At 46.8% G+C, this 24,276-nt stretch overlaps 2 protein-coding genes across 3 annotated transcripts in view; both read left to right on the top strand.

The window, feature by feature from the left end:
* Positions 1-3,978, top strand: part of Vdac1 (voltage dependent anion channel 1) — a 30,900-nt gene extending 26,922 nt beyond the window's left edge. For both annotated transcript variants that reach the window (XM_085830028.1, XM_085830027.1), the window contains exons 7-9: positions 222-372; positions 2,033-2,090; positions 3,032-3,978. In XM_085830028.1, the coding sequence (XP_085686154.1) occupies positions 222-372; positions 2,033-2,090; positions 3,032-3,123 (301 nt within the window). In that variant the 3' untranslated portion in view covers positions 3,124-3,978. The remainder of the gene's footprint in view (positions 1-221; positions 373-2,032; positions 2,091-3,031) is intronic.
* Positions 3,979-10,678: 6,700 nt separating this feature from the next.
* Positions 10,679-22,466, top strand: CUNH5orf15 (chromosome unknown C5orf15 homolog). Its single transcript, XM_021177772.3, has 3 exons — positions 10,679-10,859; positions 17,155-17,666; positions 20,719-22,466. The coding sequence occupies exons 1-3, from the start codon at positions 10,724-10,726 to the stop codon at positions 20,848-20,850; spliced, it is 780 nt and encodes a 259-aa protein (XP_021033431.1). The 5' UTR covers positions 10,679-10,723; the 3' UTR covers positions 20,851-22,466.
* The last annotated feature ends 1,810 nt before the right edge of the window (positions 22,467-24,276 follow it).

Raw genomic sequence — 24,276 nt, 5'->3', positions numbered from 1 at the left:
GTTCACTGGTGTGTGTGTGTGTGTGTATATCTGTGTGTGTGTGTGTGTGTCACATGTGTACAAGTGCCCATGATGGCCAGAGGGGGTTCTGGATGCTCTAGAGCTGAGTTATGGGCAGTTGTGAGCTGCCTGATGTGGGTGCTGGGAGCTGAATTCGGATCCTTTGGAGAAGCAGCGAGCACTCTTCGCAGCTGGACATCTCTTGCTGTGCTTACTCACAGGAATGACGGGACAGAGTTTGGTGGTTCCATTTACCAGAAGGTGAACAAGAAGTTGGAGACTGCTGTCAATCTCGCCTGGACTGCAGGAAACAGTAACACTCGCTTTGGAATAGCAGCCAAGTATCAGGTCGACCCTGATGCCTGCTTTTCGGTGGGTACCCGAGAATCACCCATCTCACACCAATTCTATGCTTCTGCTTAGACATTCTCTCACCGGGCAAAGACAAGTCTTGTGTTTAATTGAGATACTTGAGACAGATGCTTTTTATAAAGTCTCACTATATGGCCCTGGGCGGTCTGGAACTTACTCTATAGACCTCACAGAGATCCACCTGCTCTGCCTCAGCAGCGCTGGGATTAAAGGTGTGCACCACAATTGACCTCCTTGGCTTTTGCTTTTGGTTTTTGTTTGTATTTTTTTTTGGAGACAGGGTTTCTCTGTGTAGCCCTGGCTGTCCTAGAACTCACTCTATAAACTAGGATGGCCTCAAACTCAGAGATCTGCCTGCCTCTGCTTCCTAAATGTTGGGACTAAAGGCATGTCAATTTTGCTTGACACCTGCATAGTTTTTATATCTCCAGTATTTTCACACTGGAGACGCTGAACGCTTATGGAGGTCGATTGGGTAGCTTCCTTAAAGGCACATAGCAGCCGGGCGTGGTGGCGCACGCCTTTAATCCCAGCACTCGGGAGGCAGAGGCAGGCGGATTTCTGAGTTCGAGGCCAGCCTGGTCTACAAAGTGAGTGCCAGGACAGCCAGGGCTACACAGAGAAACCCTGTCTCGAAAAACCAAAAAAAAAAAAAAAAAAAAAAAAGGCACATAGCAAGTATGTGCTGGGACCTGGCTGTAAGCAGACTGCTCTGCTATTGAGCCTCTCATGCAAACTGTTAAGGAGGGGATTCCCTTAAGTGTTTCACTCTTCCTCTCCTTTCCGTTTGGTTTTCAGTCTCTACATCCACATTAAGACATCAGTGGTCAGGATGGTGCATTCCAGTGGTAGAGCCCTTGCCCAGCATGTCTGGGCTTCAGCCACATTTCTGGGAAGAACCCAAACAAACAGAAACAAGGCTAGGATGTAGCTCAGTTGGTAGAGTGCTTGCTTAGCATACAGAAAGCCTGTGCTCGGTCCCCAGAACTGCGGAAACAGCAGGCAGAAGGATCAGAAGCAGGCCATTCTTGCCTATGATGTAGCAAGAGTTCAAAGGCAACTTTGGGCTACATAGTGAGATCACATCTCTAAAAAAGACAAAACCAGGTGGCATCTTGTCTTGCTTACCCCATGGTACCCATCAGGGTTCTGGAATGGCCCAGGTTTTGTTGTGAACTTATTTGAGCTGGCTTCTGTTATCACTCTGTAGGTGGCCACCTTTTTGAGGTGGGATGAGGGAGTGTCATGCTGCAGAATGTTTCTGCTGGTTGGTGTACCTCACAGAGAGTCTATTTTAAGTATCCTGACCTGGGAACGGAGCTCTCTCAACATGAGGCATGCATATAAAACTGAAAGACAAAGGCTCTCCTTGTTGGGATGTTGGGAGCATAAAGGAACAGTTAGAAGGGACAAGGACCGCTGAGAGCCCTTCTTCTCCTTGCTTTGTCCTTCAGAGTTCACAGGAGCAGGAAAGCACACACACTTGCACATGACACATTCATTGAGTTTTACCAGATGGCCATGAGCAGACAGGAACACAGTTCTGATGCCTGTGACTTGCCTAAGATACTGTCACCAAGTTTGGAGGTACACCTGTGGGACAGTTTTCACGGGTGAGGAACACTGTCTTCCCTTGGACTTAATCTTTTTTTTTTTCCAGGCCAAAGTGAACAACTCTAGCCTGATTGGCTTAGGGTACACTCAGACCCTAAAACCAGGTATGTGTTGCCCATGTGCTAAGCTAGTTCTCTGTTGCATTTTGCTGATGTCTGCTATTGTTGAGGGACATTATAAATGAGTATATATAAGCTTTTATAATTAAATGTTTATAAAGGAAGTTGTGAAGTCACTGTAAAAAGAAAAAGAGAGTCTGAGAAATAGAAAGCAGAAGGAACCTGTCTGGGCTAACTCACATCAACAGCTCTAGTTATTTTCTCCTTTCCTTTCCCCAGTATGTGATAAGTGACAGCTGCTTCCAGACTGTAGTCAAAACTAGCCTGTCAGTCATCCTCACGATGGAAAGACTAGGGTATAGGGATGTAGTGGGTCTTCTATGCATAGTTATTCCATCCTCTCACTGGTGTGTAAGGGCTGCAGAAATCCCACTCAAGGCTGATGATGTAATATGAAAATCAAGTTCTTCCAGGGAAAACCAGTCCGTTTGATCTAAAATTACAAGTAAGCCCCCAGGAAAAGAAGTTTATTGTTTTTGTGTGTGTGTGTGTGTGTGTGTGTGTGTGTATGCACACGTGTTATGAAAGTGAATGTAAGACTCGGGCTGTTACAAGATAGGGTTTCCCTCCAAGGCACTATTGCTCAAGTGTTATTGAGTCGGGGCAGCAGCAGACGGCACACTCGTTGTAATGGGACTGCGGGAGGCTGGAAGGGAAGGGGATTTGGAAGTACCTTCCAGCAGGGTCTCTGCTCTGTGTGCCAGTGATGGCCGTTGCATGTGTTCATTCGAGGATAGCAGCAGGTCAGGTTGTATTACAGAGCACACCTTGAAGGGTCACCTCGCTTGGCCACTGCTGACTGCACCTGGAACAGATTCTGACCTTGATGCTAACCTCTCTTCTCTTTCCTTTGTCTCTTGCCCCTTTCTCCCTCCTCCGTCCTTTGTCACCCCTCCCTCCCACACCTCTGTCTCAACTCCCCACAGGTATCAAACTGACGTTGTCAGCCCTGCTCGATGGCAAGAACGTCAACGCGGGTGGCCACAAGCTTGGCCTAGGACTGGAATTTCAAGCATAAATGAATATTGTACAATCGTTTAATTTTAAACTATTTTGCAGCATAGCTACCTTCAGAATTTAGTGTACCTTTTAATGTTGTATGTTGGGGATGCGAGAGTTGATAAATACCACGTTAGACCTCCAGGCTAAGGATGACTCGGCTTTAAGGTGTTTACCATTTCAGAGGTACAGCAAAAACCCCATTCCAGAAAGGGTCCTTTTTAGCTGTAGGCGTGGGTTGGGGAGGAGCCCCTGTAGAGATGCCAGGCTACAAGTGGAAAGCTGGGAACATGTGGGTCCTTTGTAAATCTGTATCCAGTCCCCAGATGAAATTGTGACTTCCCGAGCATCGAACCCTGGTGTCCAGATCCTACCTGCTCGGAAGCATGTACACACCTGCGTGAAAGGGATGTTTTTAGACCGATCCTCGCGCCCTGTCCCCACCCTAGCCCATCACTCACCTGTTTTACACCAAAAGTAGTCTTTAGGGTGTGGTTAGCTATTTCTTTTGTGCCATTTTAGGGTGGAGAGGGTGGGCACGATGGAGCCAGTCATTCAGGACTTAATTCTTCCTTGTGTTGTGGTGTGGTTTTCTTTCTTCTATTTTTTTTTTTTTTAATTCCTTCTTTTGCCATTGCACCAGAGTATGAAATAGCTTCCGGGTTCTCCGGCTCTGAGCTGGGCGGTGATTGTGGTCACACCCTGACAACACTAGGGATCTCAACTGACTCCTCTTGTAGCCTCACCACTATTTTTTAGCAGTTTAATGGGTACATTATAGAGTCTTCCATTTTGTGTGGAATTAGCTCCTCCCCTTCAAATGCTGTAATTAACATCACTTAAAATAAAACTTGAATAAAATACTGAAACCTCATCCTCTTGTTGTTTTTGTTAAAATACGAATGGCCAGGGCATTGATTTGGATTTGTGCTTTGCTCCTTTGTGGTGTCTATCTATAAATCACCACTAACCTGATGGTAGAAAAGAACACCTGGGAGGCTGGAGAGGTGACTCGGGGGTTTATAGTGTTTCCTGCTCCTGTAGACCTGAAGCGCTCACAACTTCCTGTAACTATGGGTTTGGGGTATCTGACGCCCTCTTCTGGTCTCCTTAGGTACCCACACACATGTGACGCACAAATAAAAATAAATCTTAATAAAAAGCACTTAGGGTTGATGTGGTGGCACATCTCAGTACCTTGGAGATTAGCACAGTGAGGAGGAAGGTTGTGGGGTTCAGGAGAGCCCACCCTTAGTTGAGGCACTGCTGGCATTGATGACTGTTGGGTGAGAGTCAATTTTCTTTGGGGGTGTATGCAGCTGCCCCAGGAAGCTAGGGCCGCTGGCTGGATCTAAGGAGAACTGCAGTCAGTCACAGGCAGTTTGATGAGGGTAGTGGGAACGGAACCAGGGTCCTCTGCAAGAGCATCCAGCACTGTTGAACCACCGCCTCTTCCAATAATACATAATAATCTCGCTGTTGTAGAAGGTGTGTCTGGTTGCTTTGCTCAGGGTTGAATGAGAATGTCCCCTTAGGCTCTGGCATTTGAGTATATGGTCTCTTGTAGGTGCTGTCTGGAGAGGCTTAGGAGGTGTGGCCGTGCCAGAGGAAGTACGTCACTGGTGGGTGGGCTCTGAAGTTTCGCCACTTATGCTGCTCCTAGATTGTACTCTCCAATTCGTGTTTGCGGTTTGATGCCTAGGCTTTCAGTTTGTCATTCCTGGTGCCAAGCCTGTCCGCTGCCACGCTTCCCGGCCTTGATGGTGATGGGCTGCTATCCCTCTGGAATTGGAAGCCCAGATGATTGCCTTGGTCACGGTGTTTTGTCACAGCAATAGGAAAGTAAACACAGCTAGGCTGCACCTTCATTCAGCAAGAGACTTTGGGTCCTTTTCCAAGTCCACGAGGTTGTGGTAGAATCCATTTGTCCGTTGTGAAACCGAGTCCCTTCTTGCCGGCTTGTTTCCTGACGACCACGCAGTACCTGGAGAGCACCAGCATTTCTTACATTGTCTCCCGTCTGCGGTGTATGGGACAGAAAGACTTCCTGTCTAATCCTTACTAGGCTCCTGTTCTTTAGGACCAGCTCTGTCTCTATTACCGGCTCACGATTAGGCGAGGCTCCCCTTTATAAGGATAACTGCCATGAAAAGTAAGCTCACCACACTTATAACTCTCATTTGCAGGCTTTCCCTTGTGGGCCATGGGAGGGGGTCGTTTTGAAGTTTACCCTTGGTTTTTCAAGACAGGATTTTCCTGTGCAGTCCTGGAACTTGCCCTGAAGACCAGGTTGGCCTCAGAGATTCACCTGCCTCTGCCTCTTAAGAGCTAAGGTTAAAGGTGTGCGCCACCACTGCCTGTCTTTTTTCTTTCCTTTTTTAAAAAAAAATTTATTTATTTGATTTATTTTTATTCATAGCTGTCTTCAGACAGACATATCAATAGAGGGCATCAGATCCCATTACAGATGGTGGTGAGCCATCATGTGGTTGCTGGGAATTGAACTCAAGACCTCTGGAAGAGCAGTCAGTGCTCTTAACCACTGAGCCATCTCTCCAGCCTGCTTTTTTTCTTTTTTTGAAGAAAGGTTTGATTGCTTCTATTTCACAGGTATGGATGTTTTGCCTGCATGTGTTTGTGAACCACATGCAGTCTGGGGCCTCCAGAGACCAGAAGAGGGAGTCGGATCCCCTGTGACTGGAGTTACAGATGCTTGTGAGCTGCCACGTAGAGCTGGGAACTGAACCTGGGACCTCTGGAAGAGCAGCTAGTGTCCTTAACCACTGAACCATCTCTGCAGCCCCCCTCTACTATTAACATTTTTTATGTTGTTTCTCCTTGTGTGTGCATGTGTGTTACAGAGAACAACCGAGGGAGTCTATTTCTTCCTAGTTTGTGGGTCCTGGGGATTGAACTCAGGTTGTTAGGCTTGGTGGCAAATGTGTTTACCTGTTGGGCTACCTCTCGATTTTTACTAAATCGTGAGTTCCTCCAAGAAATAGGAATTCTACACGCACACTCTTCAGCTTCTATAGGAAGTAAAATGGAGACTTCTGGTTTCTTTGGAAAGTCAGTTATGTCAGTGTTTTGCTGGGGCACCCAGGTGAAAGAATGTTTTGCTGAAGCAGACACAGGTGGAAGAATGTTCTGCCATAGCAGGCATGTGAAAGGACACATGATGTTTAGAAGGAATATAAATCTGACCCCGAGGACAGTGGGAGCTGGAACATTGGTCTACCTTGCTCTCCCTTGCTAGTTTTTGCTGACATCATGGATGCATTGGTTTGCCTTGCACTGCATTGCTGTGCTTTGCATGCAGTGACTTCATAGAGAGAGGCTTGCAAAAGAAAGATCCCTGCGGCTTCTTGAGGCTTCCGTGGCATCGGGCCAGTTGGTGAGTCTCACAGTTCCTTCTGGATTGAACTGCAGTTGCTGATTCCTGTGTGGTGTCTGCTGAGTAGACTGGACTGAGAACAACAGAGACTGGAATCTTCCCAAAGAGCTATGTCTAAACATAGCTTATCCTAATAGTCTTTCTTTTCCACTACCTTTGCTGGCTGGTGGGCTAAGAGGGGAGGTTGAACTCTTATAAAAGTAGGTTGAGAAAAATATATGCCTACAAGGAACATTCTTTTTTCTTGGCAAGATTCCTTTAAAAGAAAGAATTTTATTACTTTCTTTACTCTGTCTGGACATGTGTGGGCATACATTTGGAGTTCAGAGGACAGTTATCAGAACCATTTTCCCCCCATCTTTTTGTGAGTTCTACGGATGAAACTTAAGTTCAAGGTTGTGGCAAGTGTCATCTGCTCTTCTGTGAGAATTGAGGCTTGTTGGTCACGTCGACAGCACTAGGTATGTATAGACGTGCAGCTAATTCTTACGTGAGTGCTTAGGCTCTGACCAGAGACTTTAAAGAAAGTGGTTTTCCTGTCCATGTAGTTGAAGGCCAGGCATAGTGTAAAGTGTTGTGAAATGTATAAAAGCCCCCACCCCCGAGTATGATGGGATGTCATTCACCAGGCACTTATTACATCATGCCTGCACACAGTCTGCAGTGTGTTAGATGGAATTTCACTGCAAAAGGCCTTGAGTTCATAGTATCTCATTACTGAAAAGAACTCAGATGGGGCTGGATGCTTCAGCAGGTACAGCACAAGATGTTCTTGCAGAGGACCTGGGATTGGTTCCCAACATCCACGAGGCTGCTCACAACTGTCTGTAACTCCAGTTCCAGGGCATCTGATGCCCGTTTCTAGTCTCTGGTAATACTACTCCCATGCCTAAGCCTCAAAAGATGAGACATATACACAGACTTGAAAATAATCTGAAAAATGGACTCAGCTGATCCATCACTGAGGATGGAAGAACAAAGTAGATTAGGGAGAACGACAGACGGGGGTCGCAGAAGCGGATCAATTGAAGACCATCTCTAAACAGGCAGAAGCGCCGGGCGTGGTGGCGCACGCCTTTAATCCCAGCACTTGGGAGGCAGAGGCAGGCGGATTTCTGAGTTCGAGGCCAGCCTGGTCTACAAAGTGAGTTCCAGGACAGCCACGACTACACAGAGAAACCCTGTCTCGAAAAACCAAAAAAAAAAAAAAAAAAAAAAAAAAAAAAAAAAAAAAAAAAAAAACAAACAGGCAGAAGCTGGAATTGAGATTAGTCTTTGTAATGGTTTGTATAGGCTCAGCCCAGGGAGTGGCACTATTGGAAGGTGTGGCCCTGTTGGAGTAGGTGTGGCCTTGTTGGAGTAGGTGTGTCACTGTGGGTGTGGGCTTTAAGACTCTCATCCTAGCCGGGTGTGGTGGCGCACGCCTTTAATCCCAGCACTCGGGAGGCAGAGGCAGGTGGATTTCTGAGTTCGAGGCCAGCCTGGTCTACAAAGTGAGTTCCAGGACAACCAGGGCTATATAGAGAAACCCTGTCTTGAACCCCCCCCCAAAAAAAAAAAAAAGACTCTCATCCTATCTGCCTGGAAGTCAGTATTCTGCTAACAGCTTGCTTTCAGATGAAGATGTAGAACTCTCAGCTCCTCCTGCACCATGCTTGTCTGGATGCTGCTTTGATGATAATGGACTAAACCTCTGAACCTATATAAGCCAGCACCAATTAAATGTTGTCCTTATAAGAGTTGCCTTGGTTCGAAACACACACACACAAAGAGTGGCCTTGGTCATGGTGTCTGTTCACAGCAGTAAAACCCTAACTAAAATAGTCTCTAAACACTGGTATTTTCTAGACTGGCAGAAAGCAAAGCTTTGGGGTGCTTGGAAGGACTGTACCTCTGCTAATCTGGAAGGTTTGGGCACCATTCCATATACATGGGTTTTATGGCAGACTGTGAAATGAGATGAATGGCTTCTTGGTTTGTTTAACAGAATCTGTGTGCTTTTAAGATGTCCTGGGGTCAGAGAAATTGGCTTTGGGAAAACACAAGCTGTTTCTGGGGAGGGAATTACAGAGACAGCAGTGAAGCTGTTGGGGGCACAATAAATGCCAACTGCTCCACTGATTTTACTGAAAATTAGTGAAATGAACATATATGAATTGAAATCTATAGGAAACATTCACACAACATACTCACAGATGGAAACTGTACCAAGGCTCTAGGCAAACTTTCTAAATTCACATTTCTCATCTTTCTTTCTTTCTTTCTCTCTCTCTCTCTCTCTTTCTTTCTTTCTTTCTTTCTTTCTTTCTTTCTTTCTTCTGTGTGTGTGGGCGGGGAAAGAGGGAGAAAGCATTTCTCTGTGTACCCTGGCTGTCCTGGCACTCACTTTGTAGACCAGGCTGCCCTTGAACTCAGATATCCACCTGCCTCTGCCTCTCAAGGTTTATATTTTAGTGTTTCATCAAATATTTAACACTTCTCCGTAGTTAAGGGTGCATCAATAAACAAAGTAAAGTCAAGTTGGCCTTGGCAGGCTTGCTTTTGTGTGTGGGGTGCTGTAAGAGTGGATAATATTTAACCGGATGATAGAAAAGCAAGGAAATTGGCTAGAAAGTCAGAAGGAGACACTGGCATTGAGAATAGGTTCAAATGTTCCAAAGACATACGTCTATCACTTTTTACATTTTGTAAAACAAACCTCTCAGTATACAAAAATATAACCCAGCAAGTGGGAGGTGAAGGTGAAGGAGTTCAAGGTTATCCACTGGGTAGAAAGGGATTTTGAATGCCGGTGCCTGGCAAACACAGAAGTGGATGCTCACAGTCAGCTATTGGATGGAACACAGGGCCCCCAGTGGAAGAGCTAGAGAACATACCCAAGGAGCTAAAGGGGTCTGCAACCTTATAGGTGGAACAACAATATGAACTAACCAGTACCCCCGGAGCTCGTGTCTCTAGCTGCATGTGTAGCAGAAGATGGCCTAGTCGGCCATCATTGGGAAGATAGGCCCCTTAGTCTTGCAAACTTTATATGCCTCAGTACAGGGGAACGCCAGGGCCGAGAAGTGGGAGTGGGTGGGGGAAGGTATGGGGGACTTTTGGGATAGCATTTGAAATGTAAATGAAGAAAATAACTAATACAAAAATAAAATTAAAAAAAAAGAAAAGAAAGAAAGGGATTTTGAGGCCAGCCTGGGCCACTTGAGATCTTGTTTCAAAACCAAAACCAAAAAGGGTGCTGGAGAAATTATTCAACAGTTTAGAGCAATTGTTGTGCTTGTAGAGGGCCAGGGGGTGGTTCCCAGGAGCCACATGGGGTGGCTCATAATCACCGGAACCTCCAGCTCCAGGGGAGTAGATGCCCTCTTCTGGCACTGGAGGGCACTTGAACTTATACACAATTTTACTCTTTCTTTATTATTTCTTTAATGCTTATTTTATCATTATTATTTTTTGAGACTGGGTTTCTCTGTGTAGCCCTGGCTGTTCTATAATCGCTTTGTAGACCAGGCTGGACTCGAATTCACTTAGATTTACCTGCCTCTGCGTCCTGAGTGCTGAAACTAAAGATATGCACTATCACACCTGGCTAGTTTTAATTCAGAAGTGATTGCTTGCATATATGTATGTGCACCCCATATTCCTAATGCCTGTGGAGACCAAAAGAGGTTTTATAGTCAGATCCCCTGGAACTGGAGTTAGAGGTGGCTGTTTAATCTGAGTGCTGGGAACCAAATCCAGTCCTTTGCAAGAGTAGCAACAGCTGAACATTCTCTCCAGCTCCATGTATATAATCTTTATTAAGTGTTTTGCCTGTGAGTCTCTGCATCAGTTATACGTCTAGTGTTTGAGGATGCCTAAAGAGGGCACCGTATCCCCTGGGACAGATGGGTGTGAGTCCTCACTTACAGGGATGCTTGGAATCCAACCCAGGAGCTCTGGGGGAATCAGACAGTGCTCTTAACCGATGACCCCTGAAATACATCTCAGAGATGACAACGATAAACTACAGAGCAAAACAAAAACCACCAGTTGAAAATAAACCCGTCCCATTTGTCTTTTTTTTTTAAGCACCCTTCTCTACAATCCCCCGCTAACCTTTCGGGTTCAGAGATGCAACGTCATCACGCTGGGACGTAGCTGCTTCGGGAGTGCGCTTCGGACGCGTATCTGACGTCACCTCGCAGAACCTAGCAACAGCGCAGGCTCGGGGGCCGAGTCCGTTATGGCCGCCTCCGCCCTGGGCAGAATGTGCGGGGTTGCACGAGAGAAGCTGTCTCCCGGGCCCGGCGCCCGGGGCCTCGGAGCGCTGGCGCAATCTCTGGTGCTGGCGTTGCTGCTCGTGCCCATCCTGTGCTCTGGTAATGAACGCGTGGAGACGGCGAGGGACCGGGTCGGGCCCGACGGGGACGGAGCGCCGCCGACTCACGGTGGTTCCCACCGGCGGAGTTCCCGCGCCCAGGGCTGGGCCCGGGATGGGAAGCGCTCCCAGTGCGGTCTCCCCAGGCCTGAGAAGTGGGGTTGTGAGATTCAGAGACCCGAGTGGGTGGGCGGGGACAGGAAGTGCCCGTGTCGTGGACAGAGTCTCTGAGAATACGTGCTCCCTGGAGGAAGGGCGCTCGGTGTGGAGGGGGGAGGTCCCCAAAATGGGGAGTACAGAGATCTCGCAGACTGGATGGGAAACAGGCCGAAGTGATAGTCGGAGTTGGGGAGAGTGATGTTAAGAGAGATGCTCGAGGTTAGAGGGACAAGCAAGGCTAGGCAAGTTTTTGTTTTGTTTTCCCCCTCGAAAAGGTGAGCTCAGAGATAAAGATAGGGACAGCGACCCAGTGTTGGGACTGAATTGATTGTTTCAGAGTGGAAGAGGGGAGGAGCTGTTTGTGGATTCCATCTCTGAGGTCTGAGAGGTTCTGGGGCTTTTGGTGTTAGAGGCAGAGTCCGGGGACGCTGACCGGCTGAGGGGCATGGAGGAGGAGTAGAGTTTAGAAACAAAGGGAGATGCCCTTCCTTGAGCTGAGGTTTTACCGAACGCCCTCGCCTCTTTTGAGAAAGACTTTCTTTCCTTGCAGATGCTACAGCATAAATCAGGATATTAAAGCCGTTCTTGAAAGTGAAGAAATCTGTAAACCGAGGCGGAGATTAAGCAGGAGAAACTGAACGTTGTTGAGTAGTCATATTTTTCTTTCTGTCCAGCGTGCAATCATTTTCTCCCCAAGTCTTTATTGATTTTTTTTTTTCAGATGAAAACTTAATGTGAACTGGGGCTGACTTCCTTCTTTGCCCAGGGCGACTCTCCAGCCAGTCACCCTTCCCTTTATTACAGTGCTGGGTCGCATACATAGTTTCCTTCCTCAGCAGCACTGAAAGCAGGCAGCTGACTGCCCTAACTGGAGGGTTTTGGAGTCTGTGGGAGAAAAGACTAGGTTTTCCAAGGCTCTTATATCTTTGGTAGGATGTAATGAGGATTTCCCTGGTGGATGCAGACATAATTTTGATCTTTAATCATCTAGAGCAACAGTTTGTAACTGCATCTTTAGGAGTAAGCTGACACCTGTGGCTTCTGTGGGTACTGCACCTAAGTTTGTGTCTCACACACACACTCTCTCTAAATGTTACCTTTATTTATTTATTTATTTATTTGAGACAGGATTTCTCTGTGTAGCCCTGCCTGTCCTGGAACTCACTCTGTAGACAAGGCTGGCTTCGAACTCAGAAATCCACCTGCCTTTGCCTCCCAAGTGCCGGGATTAAAGGCGTGCGTCACTACTGCCCGGCTGAATGTTACCTTTAAACGAGAGGTAGTACCAGTTAGGCAAGGGGTCTGAGCAGTCTCATTGATAGATACCTTTGTTGATGAAGCTTGGCCATGAAGTCCATTAAGCACAAGCAGTCTGACATCAGCTGTTCTGAGTTCTCTTTCCATCCAGCTGGGTCAGCATCGCATCTGTTGTTTCATGTAAAGTCCTAGCTTATTTCCCTGTGCTGGACTTGTGTGTTCCTTCTAGCTTTATTTTTTGACTTCCTTGGTGCTGGGTGTGGGCATTCATCAATGAAGAGGGATTCTGCCCAGCTGGGTCTCAGGGGCGAGCCCTTGAGGAAGTACAGTAGGCGCTGAGACGCTCTCTGGGGTGCAGTGTGCATCGTGATGGGATTAGGTTGGGTTGAGTGCATTTACTGCTCATTCACTCAATGTTGTGGATTTTTTTTTTTTTTAAAGATTTATTATTATACATACACTGTAGCTGTCTTCAGACGTGCCAGAAGAGGGCGTCAGATCTCATTTTGGGTGGTTGTGAGCCAACATATGGTTGCTGGGATTTGAACTCAGGACCTTTGGAAGAGCAGTCAGTGCTCTTACTCGCTGAGCCATCTCACCAGCCCCAATGTTGTGGCTTTTTAAGTAGACAGTATGGGTCATTAGGAGGTTAGGAAGTGGCCAAAGGTGGTTGACTTTTTAAAAACATCTTTCTTTACATTTATTTAGTGTGTGTGTATAGGTATAGGACATTGGACAGTGGACAGCTTTTGGTTGGGAGTCAGTTCTTGCTTTCCACCATGTTGAGTTTCAAAGTACAAACTTCCTTATTTGCTGAGCTACCTCTCTGTCCCTCAGATAGGACCCTGTAGACGGTTGTTTGTTTGTTTTGTTTTAAAGTGTACCTGTGCAGTGGGGGCACACACCTTAATCCCAGCATTCAGGAAGCAAAGGCAGGCAGATCTCTCTGAGTTTGAGGTCAGCCTGGTGTACAGAGAGTTCTGAGACAGTTAGGACTATAGACAGAGTGACTCTTTCTCAGAAACAAACAAACAAAAAAAGAGTGTGTGCATGTGTCTGTCTCCCTGCCTGCCTGTGGGTGTGTGGTGGTGGTGCCAGTGGAGGCCAGAGCATTGGTGACTTGCAGGCAGTTGTGAGCCACCCAATAGGGGTGTTGGGAACAGAAATCTGATTCTCTGGGAAGCAGCATATCACCTTAGCTTCTGAGCCATCTCTCCAACCTGCTAAGGGAGGTTTTGAGTAGAGGAGTGGCCTCATGTCACTTCTGCATGATGCTGTGCTGAACTTGGGCAGTAGGGTTAGGGCGGAAGCAGGCAGATGAGTTACAAAAGCAGAGATGATGGTGGCTCGGACCCGGCCTGGGCACTGAAGTGAAAAGCCTTCAGGTCTTGTTTATGCTTGGTGCTAGGTGTAGGCATTAGTGTGTGTGTGTGTGTGTGTGTATATGTATGTGTGTGTGTGTGTATGTGTGTGTGGTGGTGGCAGCGGCGAGCCCTAGTGTGAGTGTGAAGGTCAGAGGGAACTTAGGGTCCACTCTGTTCCCATCGTCCTTGTGTTCCACATGGGTTGTTTGCTTTCTTCACTTGGGAGTTCTGAGGTTCTTGATTTTAGGAACACGTCCTTTGTTGTTTATGGAGCTTGCAAACAGTCTTTCTGCACTGTAGCTGGTCTTTTTATCTTGGGAGGCTCTTTGACAGAGCAGAAGTTTCTCTTTTGAAGAATAGCAGTTACGAGTTTTTCCCTTTTATGCATTGCGCTTTTTTATTTTATTGGTAAAATTTAAGAACTTCTTTTCTAGTTCCAGACTGCAAAGATTTTTCTCCTTTTTTTTTCTAGTTTTGTCCTTTAATATATTTTACTTGACTTATGCTTATTTAATTTTTGTGTGAGGTGTGAAGCCTAGGCTCATCTGGCTTGGTAGCGTGTGGATTACCCTGACGGACTTGCAATATCGTGTCGGGTTACAGCCTAGAATAAACAGCAGCATCTTCTCCACATTCCTCCCCTCAGTTCTTTCTGCGTTGTGGGTTGACCCCAGGACCTTGCCGCACACAGCTGGCCCGTTACTGCCCTGTGGCTGGCATGGAGAACCTTGGAAGACTTTAAAGGAACAGGGTTGGTTGCTCATTGTTTCAGGGGTTCCTGTCTGTGGTTGCCTGGTGTGTCGCAGGAGGGGTCTGTGGCAGAGGGCGGTGCTTAGTGAGGCGGTTGAATGAGCAGAGTTCTGGTGATTTGTGGACATTCTGACCAATGGGAGCTTTGGGGAGTAGGAAGGAAAATGGACTAGGAAATTAGCATAAGCACTAAGAGTTACACACTGGGTAGAAGCTTCCACATTGGATTTCAGATGAAATGAAAACAGTGGTATGGTTGTGTTTCCAGCTGTGGGCGGCTGTCTATTGCCCTTGGGGATAAAGAATTTGATTTAGCCTTTGCCAAATGAGGGAGACTCCGTATGAGTGGGGAGACCATTAGCTATGGACGCAAGAGGGATTTGAGTGCTTGGCCACACCATTGACCTGTGAGAAGGAGTTGGTAATAGTGGAGCTAGAGGCTGATGGGTAGTTGGGCTGACTCAGCAGAAGAGAGGTCATGGGCTTTGAAATAGAATAGCAGTTACCAGTTCCAAATAGGATGTCTTCTCTGGATGAGACAGAACCCTGCAGTTAGGAGCTAAAGTCTTATGATGAGGAGACTTGCCAGGTGTTGGTGATAGGGGAGATGTGTGCCCCCAAACCAGTGGCCCTTCTGGGGAAGAATGGGAAATTGTGTGCAGAGCAGACCCTTCTTCTGTCTGTGCAAGGGTGTGGGAGGGAAACCGGCTGTGGAGGAAAAGGGCTGTAGAACCTGTGTGTTTGCAAGGGAATCAGATTTCTGTCACGACAACAGAGAAGCATGAGGAGAGATCTGGAGGGCTCAGGAGAGGGTTTTTGTGTAGTTATTTCTGCCCTTCCCAGTGCAGGTCCATTAGAGACCATCCAAAAAGTTAGGTAGGGGAAGATGAATTTTTTTTTGTTTATTTTGGAAATAGGGTTTCCTGTAGTCCAGAGTGCCCTCAAAACTGTGTACTGCTGGCATACCAGGTGTGTGTTGCTATGCCTGGCTCTAATGTACTGTCTTTTAACATTTATTTTTCTGATGCTAGGGATCAAACCTAGTGCCCCACTTATACCAGGCAACATCGTTAATTCTATTATCTTTATAAACTATTTCTTCTCCTTCTTCTAAGATTTATTTGTAAGAGTATACTGTAGCTGTCTTCAGACACCCCAGAAGTGGTCATCGGATCCCATTACAGATGGTTGTGAGCCACCATGTGGTTGCTGGGAATTGAACTCAGGACCTCTGGAAGAGCAGTCTGTGCTCTTAACTGCTGAGCCATCTCTCCAGCCCCCTAGTTTTCTTTGTTAGAAATTGTTTTTCTGGGAGACTTCTGTCTAATTAAGACCCTCTACTCAGAGATTGACTACACGGTTCAGTTTAGCAGCTTTCCTCTGTGGACTGTCTCCATTGATTCTTCTTTTGGGTGGAGTTACTCTGTAAACAGTTTTAGCTGTACTCCAGTGAACTTCACTAAGGAGGTAGGGGCGAAGGGCTGGAAGATTGTGCAAGCATTTGGCCTCGTTTCTTACCTGGGACCTGCCTTCCCAACCTTTACACTGCTGTTACAAAGCTTTTAAGTTTCTGGTTCTTGTCCTTTAGAATTTTGGTGATATAAAAATTTTAAGAGTCTTCAAGTATCACTTAGAGATGCTGTCTACAGCTTGTTTGTAGCTTTGTATTCTGGTTGTATGCTTGAAACGAGATTGTTTTTAAGAGTAAAAGTCTAGCCTCTGGCAGCCCCAACACACTAGGCTCTGTTACCTATCTGCAGTGTTGTAAGTTAGAGTCAAGGATACTGAAAAGCAAAGAAGTAATGTGGCTATTTTGGGGAGAGAGAGAAACCGAGAAAGAGGTTTAGTGACCCCTAACCCCTATTTTTAGGAAGACCCTGACAGGAACTTTGAGCATGGGGCAGGGAGGGGGGCAAATGGTGCATAATTGAGCATCCGGTCAGGGTGTAGTCTGGGATTCTTGTCTCTGGTTTGATTCTACAAGGTGGTCAGAAGTTCCTATTGCTGGAGGGGACATGGAGTTCTCAGGGGATGTACTCCAGTGCTGGGGTACACCCTCTCCCTGGTGGATTGCTACTCTGTTCTAGGAGGGCCTGTTCTTTGTAGAATCCAGGGTGCCTACAAGGTTTAGGACAGTGGCTAGAAGGATGACAGACTAGGCAGACACTTTGATGGCTTACCATACCAACCTGCAGAGGGAAGCAGGACACGGACAAAGTGAAGGCTTTTAACCTGTGCTTTCTTGTGTTCTGGGCTCTGTTGAGGGTGAGTCAATTTGGGCAAAAGAAGTTTCTAAGTACCTGTTGTATACTATATTTAGTTCCAGATTCTGTGTTGAGAGTGTGTGTGTGTGTGTCTGTGTGTGATGTATGTGTACTAATTGTGTTTTGTGTCCCAAGGCCTCCTCCTCCCTTTCTGTTCTGGCAATGAGATAGAGCCTGGACAGGGCCGGCTGAGTTCTGGTCTTTGATAGGGAGACAGTGCAGTGGGGTGAGTGCTGTGTGGACTTTGAGGCTGACCTGAAGGCTGATGCTTGCTTATTCTTTGAGTGGTAGGCTGTTCATGCCATTACTGAGCAAAACAATTATTACCAGAGATTAACTGACCAGGAAGAAATGGAATTGATTGCTAGCCATTGAAACTTAACTAGATCTTAAGAGAAAGCTGCAGGAATTTATTATACTGAAGAGAAATGCTCAGGAAAAAATGGTAAATCCGTTTTTCTCTTGTAAAGGTTAGCAATGTTGGGATGCTTTTGTTTTTCAGATGGACCAGAGAATCCTCCAAACAATGTTACCGTTACTTCTCCAGTTGTGGTGACTACGCCTGGAAACCACACCAGCCCCTCTGTTTCCCAGATCAGCACCACACTTAGCCCAGCCAGTGCAGAGAAAAGTGGAAGCAGCTCTGTGGCGCCCACCCCCTCTGCTGCTCCGTCTGTGCCCGAGGAGGAGGCTGACAGCAATGAGGACCCCAGCATGGAGGAGGAGGACCTTCTGGCTCTCAACAGCTCCCCGGCCACAGGCAAGGACACCCTCGACAATGGCGACTACGGAGAGCCGGACTACGACTGGACCACCAACCCCAGGGATGAGGAGCCTGAAGACATCAACATTGCGATCAGCAAGGAGAGCAGGCGCTTCAGGGGCTTCCAGGACTCAGTGCAGGTCGTGAAGCTCCCGCCCCCCAACAGGGAGGATAGCCATTTCTTTTTTCATCTCCTTATTTTTGCTTTCTGTGCAGCTGTTGTGTATGTTACCTATCACAACAAAAGGAAGGTAAGTTGGGATTTTAGCCCTTTCTGTAATTCATTGTCTCAGCCACATTTGTATAAATTTTTTCAGTCAGGTTGAAAGTCCTGATAAATATTAACATTTCTAATGAAGTTATGGAATAATGAATGTTACATGTGCTTCTAGGAAATTACTTGAATTTTTTTCATAATGAACTAAACCAAGGGCCAGTGAGTAACATGTTGATTTTTCAGACAGGGCCTCACTAAAGTAGCCCTGGCTGTCCTGAAACTCACTCTGTAGACCGTGCTGGTTTGAACTCACAGAGATCCACTTGCCTCTGTCTCCCAAATGCTGGGGTCAGATGTGTGCCACTATGCCTGGCTTGTATTTCTTAATTTGGTAATGATGCTTCAGTGGGAATGTTTGTGGAGCAAGAGTATTAATTTAATAATTTATTATGCATTCACTTACTGACCTAACAATAATGTTATTTTCTGGCTACCAAGGATTGGGCTGAGGATGTGACTCCATTGGTAGTTCTTCCCTAGTGTACGTGAAGCTCTGGGTTCATTTCCCAGCATCACATAAACCTGGGCTTGCTAACACTTCTGTAAGCCCCGGTGAATCCCAGAGGATCAGAGATTCAGGCTTAGTTGTTGTCAGCTTTGACTTTGTACTGAGGGACAGGGCTATATCTTTAAGAACCTGCCTTAAAAAGAAAAGAAAAAACAAAAAAAGGATCTTATATATAAGCAGATGTGGTGCGTGCTTGTAACCTTGTCTCTTGGGGAGTAGAGGCAGGTGGGTCACTGTTGTCCATGGCCAGCTTAGACTGTTTGGAACTGTGTCAAAGATAATTAACTAGGCTGGAGAAATGGCTCAGTGGTTAAGAGCTCCGGCTGCTTTTGCAGAGGACTGGATTCCCCACACTCACGTGGTTGTTCGTACCCTGTAGCTCTACTTCTGTGGAATCTGGTTATAAACAGACAAACAACACTGCTCCCAAGCAACATGTTTGATGTAGAGAATGTGGAAATCTCAAGACTTTAGGAAAAAAGGAAAGTTTACGCTGTCACCCAGAGCATTAAAATATACCTTAAACATAATTTTGGTTCACAGGTACACATATACACACATGCCATAATTTTTAACTGAACGTTATATAGAATTTTACATTTTGCTTTAAAATCTTAGGTAATTGTGGGTATGGGGCCCTTGCCGTAGTCTTTGTGTGGACGTCAGAGGACAGTTTTGTAGACTTGTTTTCCACCATGCTTGTGTGACAGTGTCTTTACTTGCTGAGTCATCTCAACAGCCCAATATCTTATTTATTTATTATTGCTTATTTTGAATTGTGTGTGTGTGCGCGCGTGTGTGCGTGCGTGTGTGTGTGTGTGTGTGTGTGTGTGTGAGCGTGTGAGAGCGCATTGCCACCAGGGGCTGGAGTTAACAGGTGTGAGGTGCCTGAGGTGGGTGCTGGGCTCTAAACTTGGTCCTCTGTAAAAGCACTCACCAACTGCTGAGCTGCTTTTTCAGCCCCAGTAACTTGTGTTTTGCCAAACAAATTATGGATATTTCCCACAGCATGTGGCCCTCATTTCTTGAATAGAATTATATATTTGCAGTGCTCCAGGGCAGGGGAATAGGGTGATCCTGAGTGTTGAGACCCTGCAGTGATCGATGCTGAGAGGCCTGTGCTACCGGGAACTGGCCAAAAACTGGATCCCCACAGCCAGCATGAGGGGCACCGTGGGTGCCATAGGACTGGTATGGGCCTCAGATTGGCCGCTGACCCTGGACTGGGTGCTTCCCATAAACGACAAGTTTAAGGATGATTAGGCCGCCCCTCCCCCACCACAGGCCTCACTGGTGTCACAACGCTGCCTTAGTAACAGCTTAGCCCCGTGGAGGGTGCTGAGGAAGCCCACATCACTCCAGGGGAGCATCTGCAGTGATGGACTCTGGGGCTGCCTTGATGGGTGCAGCTTTAAACCATGTTCTAACACCGGGGATGGGAGGAACAGATATTCATCAGAATAAGCTGCTCAGCATGCATGTCACTTGTATGTGCACTTTCAGGGCTGACAGTTTATGTTAGGTAACCAAGTGGTGAGCTCTTCCCTTGAGCAGACGCTCTCAGCTCTCAGCGTCCCTTAGTGGCCTGAATTCTTTGTGTAGGCTGAAGCCTCGTGAACTTTCCCTGTCCACTGTGGCGCTGTAGCATTATTATTTACAAATGTGGTTTAGGGAGCTGGAGAGATGGCTCAGAGGGTAAGAGCACTGTCTGTTCTTCCAGAGAGCCTGAGTTCAATTTCCAGCAACCATGGTGGCTCACAACCATCTGTAAGGAGATTTGGTGATCTATTCTGGCCTGCAGGCATACATGCAGGCAGAACGCTGTCTACATAGTAAATAAATAAATCTTTAAAAAGTGTGGCTTAATATCTGCATAATTGATTGTGCTGTGTTCCTTCTGGATGGTTAGATGGTTCCAAGTTTCAGTTCAGAGGTAGCACAATGACGATCATTTCTGTGCTCGAGTTAAAGGAAGCAGAAGCTAATGGGGGGCGGGGTACGGGACGGTGTCAGTGCGACTGAGTGGTGGAGCCTTTGGGAGTAAAGGGTACTGAAGCACAGTTGCTCAGTGTATGCCTCCCCCCTTCCCTCTCTCCCTCCATCTATCTATCTCTGTCTCAAGGCTGAGCTCTCTGGACCTGCCTTGTCATTTAGGCTGTCTTCTTCCCCTCTGGGGCCTGAGAGAGGACAGAATGGTACAGTCACTGCTGTCAGAATGTCTTCCAGCCTCCAGTGTCGGTGAGCCAGTAAAAGCAGCAGTCAGAGCGCCAGAGGTGCCTGTTAACTGAGCTCAGTGCTGTCACTCAGGCTGTGGGCACAAGTGGGATCCTAGTCTTCACTCCTCACCCACTGAGAGGCACAGTTTAGTTGTGACAACAAGCTTGAGAAGGGTGTCATCTTATTATTGCTAATATTAGTTTTTGTGTCCCAAAGCTTTAGCAAGGTCCTGCACTTGTTACAAAAACATTACCGGGTAAGTTTTTTCTAAGGCGTGTCTAATTGTTTTGTTTTATTTCAGATTTTCCTCCTAGTTCAAAGCAGAAAGTGGCGTGATGGCTTGTGTTCCAAAACTGTGGAGTACCATCGTTTGGACCAGAACGTGAACGAGGCCATGCCTTCTCTGAAGATCACCAATGATTACATTTTCTAAAGCACTTGATTGGCATTTGCTTAGTATGCTGTTTTATTTGCTTAACTTTTCTATGATGTGCAGATGTTTGCCACGGGGCAAGAGGTACTTAGCCGAGAAGGGGGAACTCTATTTTGCCTTGGTGCTTTGAGAATTAACTGTCACAAACAAGGAGTATATGGTTTCTTTTTTCTTTCTTTTTTTAATCTTTCTTTAGAGCTAGATTCAATCAGGTGTCTGAAATGTGAGTTAAACATTACTTTATCCTTTGGTGTAGTTGTTATTATTTTCCATTTATTGTGCCTCTGGCAGCAGTGTTCCCTTTGAAAGGCCCATCCCGGGGCTCAGGCCCTGCGGGGTCAGCGCTGCTGGTTCTTATCACTTGCTGCCCCCCAGATGCTATTTCCGGTCCTTTATTCTACGTCTCTGGTTGAGATAGGGCCCCACTCAGTAGACCAGTCTTACTGCCTCGGCTTCTCAAGTGCTGGTACCACAGTGTACCCACTTCCAAATCTCATATTTTCAAACACATTTTTTGTGTGTGTGGTCCCCAATTTTAATGTACAAAGATATTGCAATACAATGCTTTGCTTTAAAATAACATTTCCCCCCTCTCTTTCAAAGCTGCTTTAAGGAAGTGAAGTGGGTTCAGTTAGTGAAGGCACTTGCTGCCTACTCTGACAGCCTGAGTTCAGCCCCCAGGGCCTACGTGGTAGAAGGCAATAGTCTTGGAGGTTGTCCTCTGACCTTCACATGTGGACCATGGCATCTGTGCACCTATGTACATGCTTACACACATGGTAAATAAATGTAGTTAAAAAGAACCCACTTGGGGTGTTTTAGGCACTTGACACACAGTGTAAGATGATGTAGTTGCTGCTTCATGGTCACGGTAAACTTGTGTAGGGATTCTGGCAAAAGAGACTGCAGTTCCCAGTGAGCACAGGTGACATGTTAGGTAGATTCCAGGTTTTGATTTGGATTACCGAATGACGATTAGGGTAGAAGCTGGTAGAGTATTTAACCCATGAGCAGGGACTATGTGTCAGCAATTGATTTTAGTATGAGCTCCAGGGTTCAGACGACAAGCAGAGTGTAAGACTGGTCAGAGGTTTCTCAGTTTGTTTCTTGATCACAGTAAGTTGGAGGAGACTCTAGAGCCCATTGTCACTTGCGTGAGATTGTGTCTTGGTCCTGCAGTTAAAGCAGTAATTGGGAAAAGTTCACACAGACTGTGTAACAGTGACCTTCAGACTTGCCTCCCTCCAGCCCCCAGCCACTGGGATTATTTGCTGTATTTCATGGTAGCCTGCCTTTTCAGAGTTGATCAGAATGTAAATGTGTGATTTGAACCATGCTTGGCTACCAAGCTTCTTTACAACTTTGCAGAAAGCATCGTCTTTACTGTGAGCTCAGTAAAGCCTGGGCGGGCAGGCGGGCCAGCAACCATGCTCCCTGTGTGGACACAGAAGCAGCAGCGTTGACTTCCCCCGTCAGGGACAGTTGACTGTCCGAGGGAAGGGCACTGTGGTAAAATAAACCTGAACTGTTTTATTGCAGTAGTTTTTTTCATATCTGAAATTGTATTATTTAATATTTTGAATAAGATTTTAAGAAATAAATGGTAAAGATATAAATCTGCTTTTGTTAGTGTGTTCTTTACAATGCTGACTTGAGTGCTTACCGAAGAGCTGTGCTGGCCGGGAGGAAGTGAGCCTCAGCCAGGTGTTCCTAGGCCTGCTCAGCCTCGGAGTTCGGAAGCCACTTACACTTCTGACTTGTTCTTAGGACCAGTTTGATACTGGGTCCTGACATCTGCTATCATTAGCATACCAGGATGGCAAGAAAGACTTTCCAGGTTGGCTCCCTGTTATGTGTGAGCTGCCCAAATCAGGAGGGTCAGCCCCGGTGATAGACCTGGGCCTCTCGCTGACCTCCTGGTGATGGTGTTCACTGTTGAAGGTGCCCACAATCCACATTTGAACCTCAGCACTCTTGGATGAAGGACCCATGATCTACATTTAAATCGTGTAGTACTAAATGGGTCCCAGTGGATTCGACCTGCTTCCTCCCAAACTGGCCTTCTGGAACCTCTGTCCTGGCTTGTCACTACTTAGCTCCTCTCTGTTAGCTCAAGAGGCGTGTCTTAGAACTTGCCAAGCAGGGGGGAGCAGCATTTATGTTTGTGTGGGGCCCTGTCTTGGTATGTCTGTGTGTGTTATTTTTTGAGACAGGTTCTTTTTTTTTTTTTTGGTTTTTCGAGACAGGGTTTCTCTTTTAGCTCTGGCTGTCCTGGAACTCACTCTGTAGACCAGGCTGGCCTCGAACTCAGAAATCCGCCTGCCTCTGCCTCCCGAGTGCTGGGATTAAAGGCGTGTGCCACCACGCCCGGCTCTTGAGACAGGTTCTTGCCATGTGTGGCCATGCCTGGCTTGGGTGAGGTTTTCTTTGAGGTGAGGGGCAGTGCATATGGATAGTCCCAGGCTGAGCTTGAGAACAGGAAGTGGCTGTTAGCTCCTCCCAGTCCCAGCCTGGTAGTTCCCACACATTCCTTTAAGCTTTTAGATAAAGTAAGGAATTAGAAGCAAGGCAGCCCCTGGCTCCTTCCAGGATTATACAGTTGGCATCTAGTCCACCTCAGCGGCTAACACTCAGGGCACACCTCTCTGCTGGGTAGACGGGACCAGCCTGCAGAGTGACAACTGTCACAGTCCTACGGGAAGACAAAGGACCTGGTCAGAGTTCTCTCTGCTTTGAGCGTGCACGCATGTATATTTGCGCGCGCATGTGTGCATGCGTCCATATGTGTATCTGTATGTTGAGGCTGTTCTTTGGTTTTTAGCTTGGTTTGATGCTGCAGCAGCTTGTACCCATTTTGGGTTCCCCATGAATTAGTTGAGACCTCTTTGCCCTGACTGGGCAGAGCCACAGTATACAGTATAGCAGTCTTTAGCTTGGGTGCTTTTCACTTGGGAGGGAAGTTGTCCAGACAGATGGTGGAGTTGGAGTGGGAGCTGCGCTGACATCTCAGCAGCCTTCTGTGGGAACCAGCTGTCTGTGTTGCTGAGGTCTGGTTTGGGGCAAGCAGCATTTTCTGTCAGGTGCCTTTAAACCCAGTGTTTCACTAACCCTGTAAGAACCCAGATACACTTGCTACCTGCTTATGAATGGCCTTTAAAGGCCTTGCTCACAGCTCTAGTGTTTGGCTTAATATGGGGTTCTCAACCTGTGGGTCATGACCCTTTGGGGGTTAGGTAGGAAGGATTGAAAGACCCTTTCACAGGGGTCACTTAAGACCATCAGAAAATACAGATGTTGGACTGGAGAGACGGCTCAGTGGTTAAGATCACTGACTGCTCATCCAGAGGTCCTGAGTTCAATCCCCAGCAACCACATGGTGGCTCACAACCATCTGTAGTGGGATCAGATGCCCTCTTCTGGTGTGTC

This window comes from Mus caroli, unplaced genomic scaffold, assembly GCF_978045245.1.
Source record: "Mus caroli unplaced genomic scaffold, Mus_caroli_1 scaffold_13, whole genome shotgun sequence".
NCBI lineage: Eukaryota > Metazoa > Chordata > Mammalia > Rodentia > Muridae > Mus > Mus caroli.
The sequence above is the reverse complement of the archived record's forward strand: the minus strand, read 5'-3'. Positions and strand labels throughout refer to the sequence as shown.

Bases quoted from the DNA above. Each gene is read 5' to 3' on its own strand.
- CUNH5orf15 (XM_021177772.3), top strand. From the start codon at position 10,724: ATGGCCGCCTCCGCCCTGGGCAGAATGTGCGGGGTTGCACGAGAGAAG. The intron at 10,860-17,154 runs GTAATGAACGCG...TTTGTTTTTCAG, and splicing joins CGTGCCCATCCTGTGCTCTG to ATGGACCAGAGAATCCTCCA. The intron at 17,667-20,718 runs GTAAGTTGGGAT...GTTTTATTTCAG, and splicing joins CCTATCACAACAAAAGGAAG to ATTTTCCTCCTAGTTCAAAG.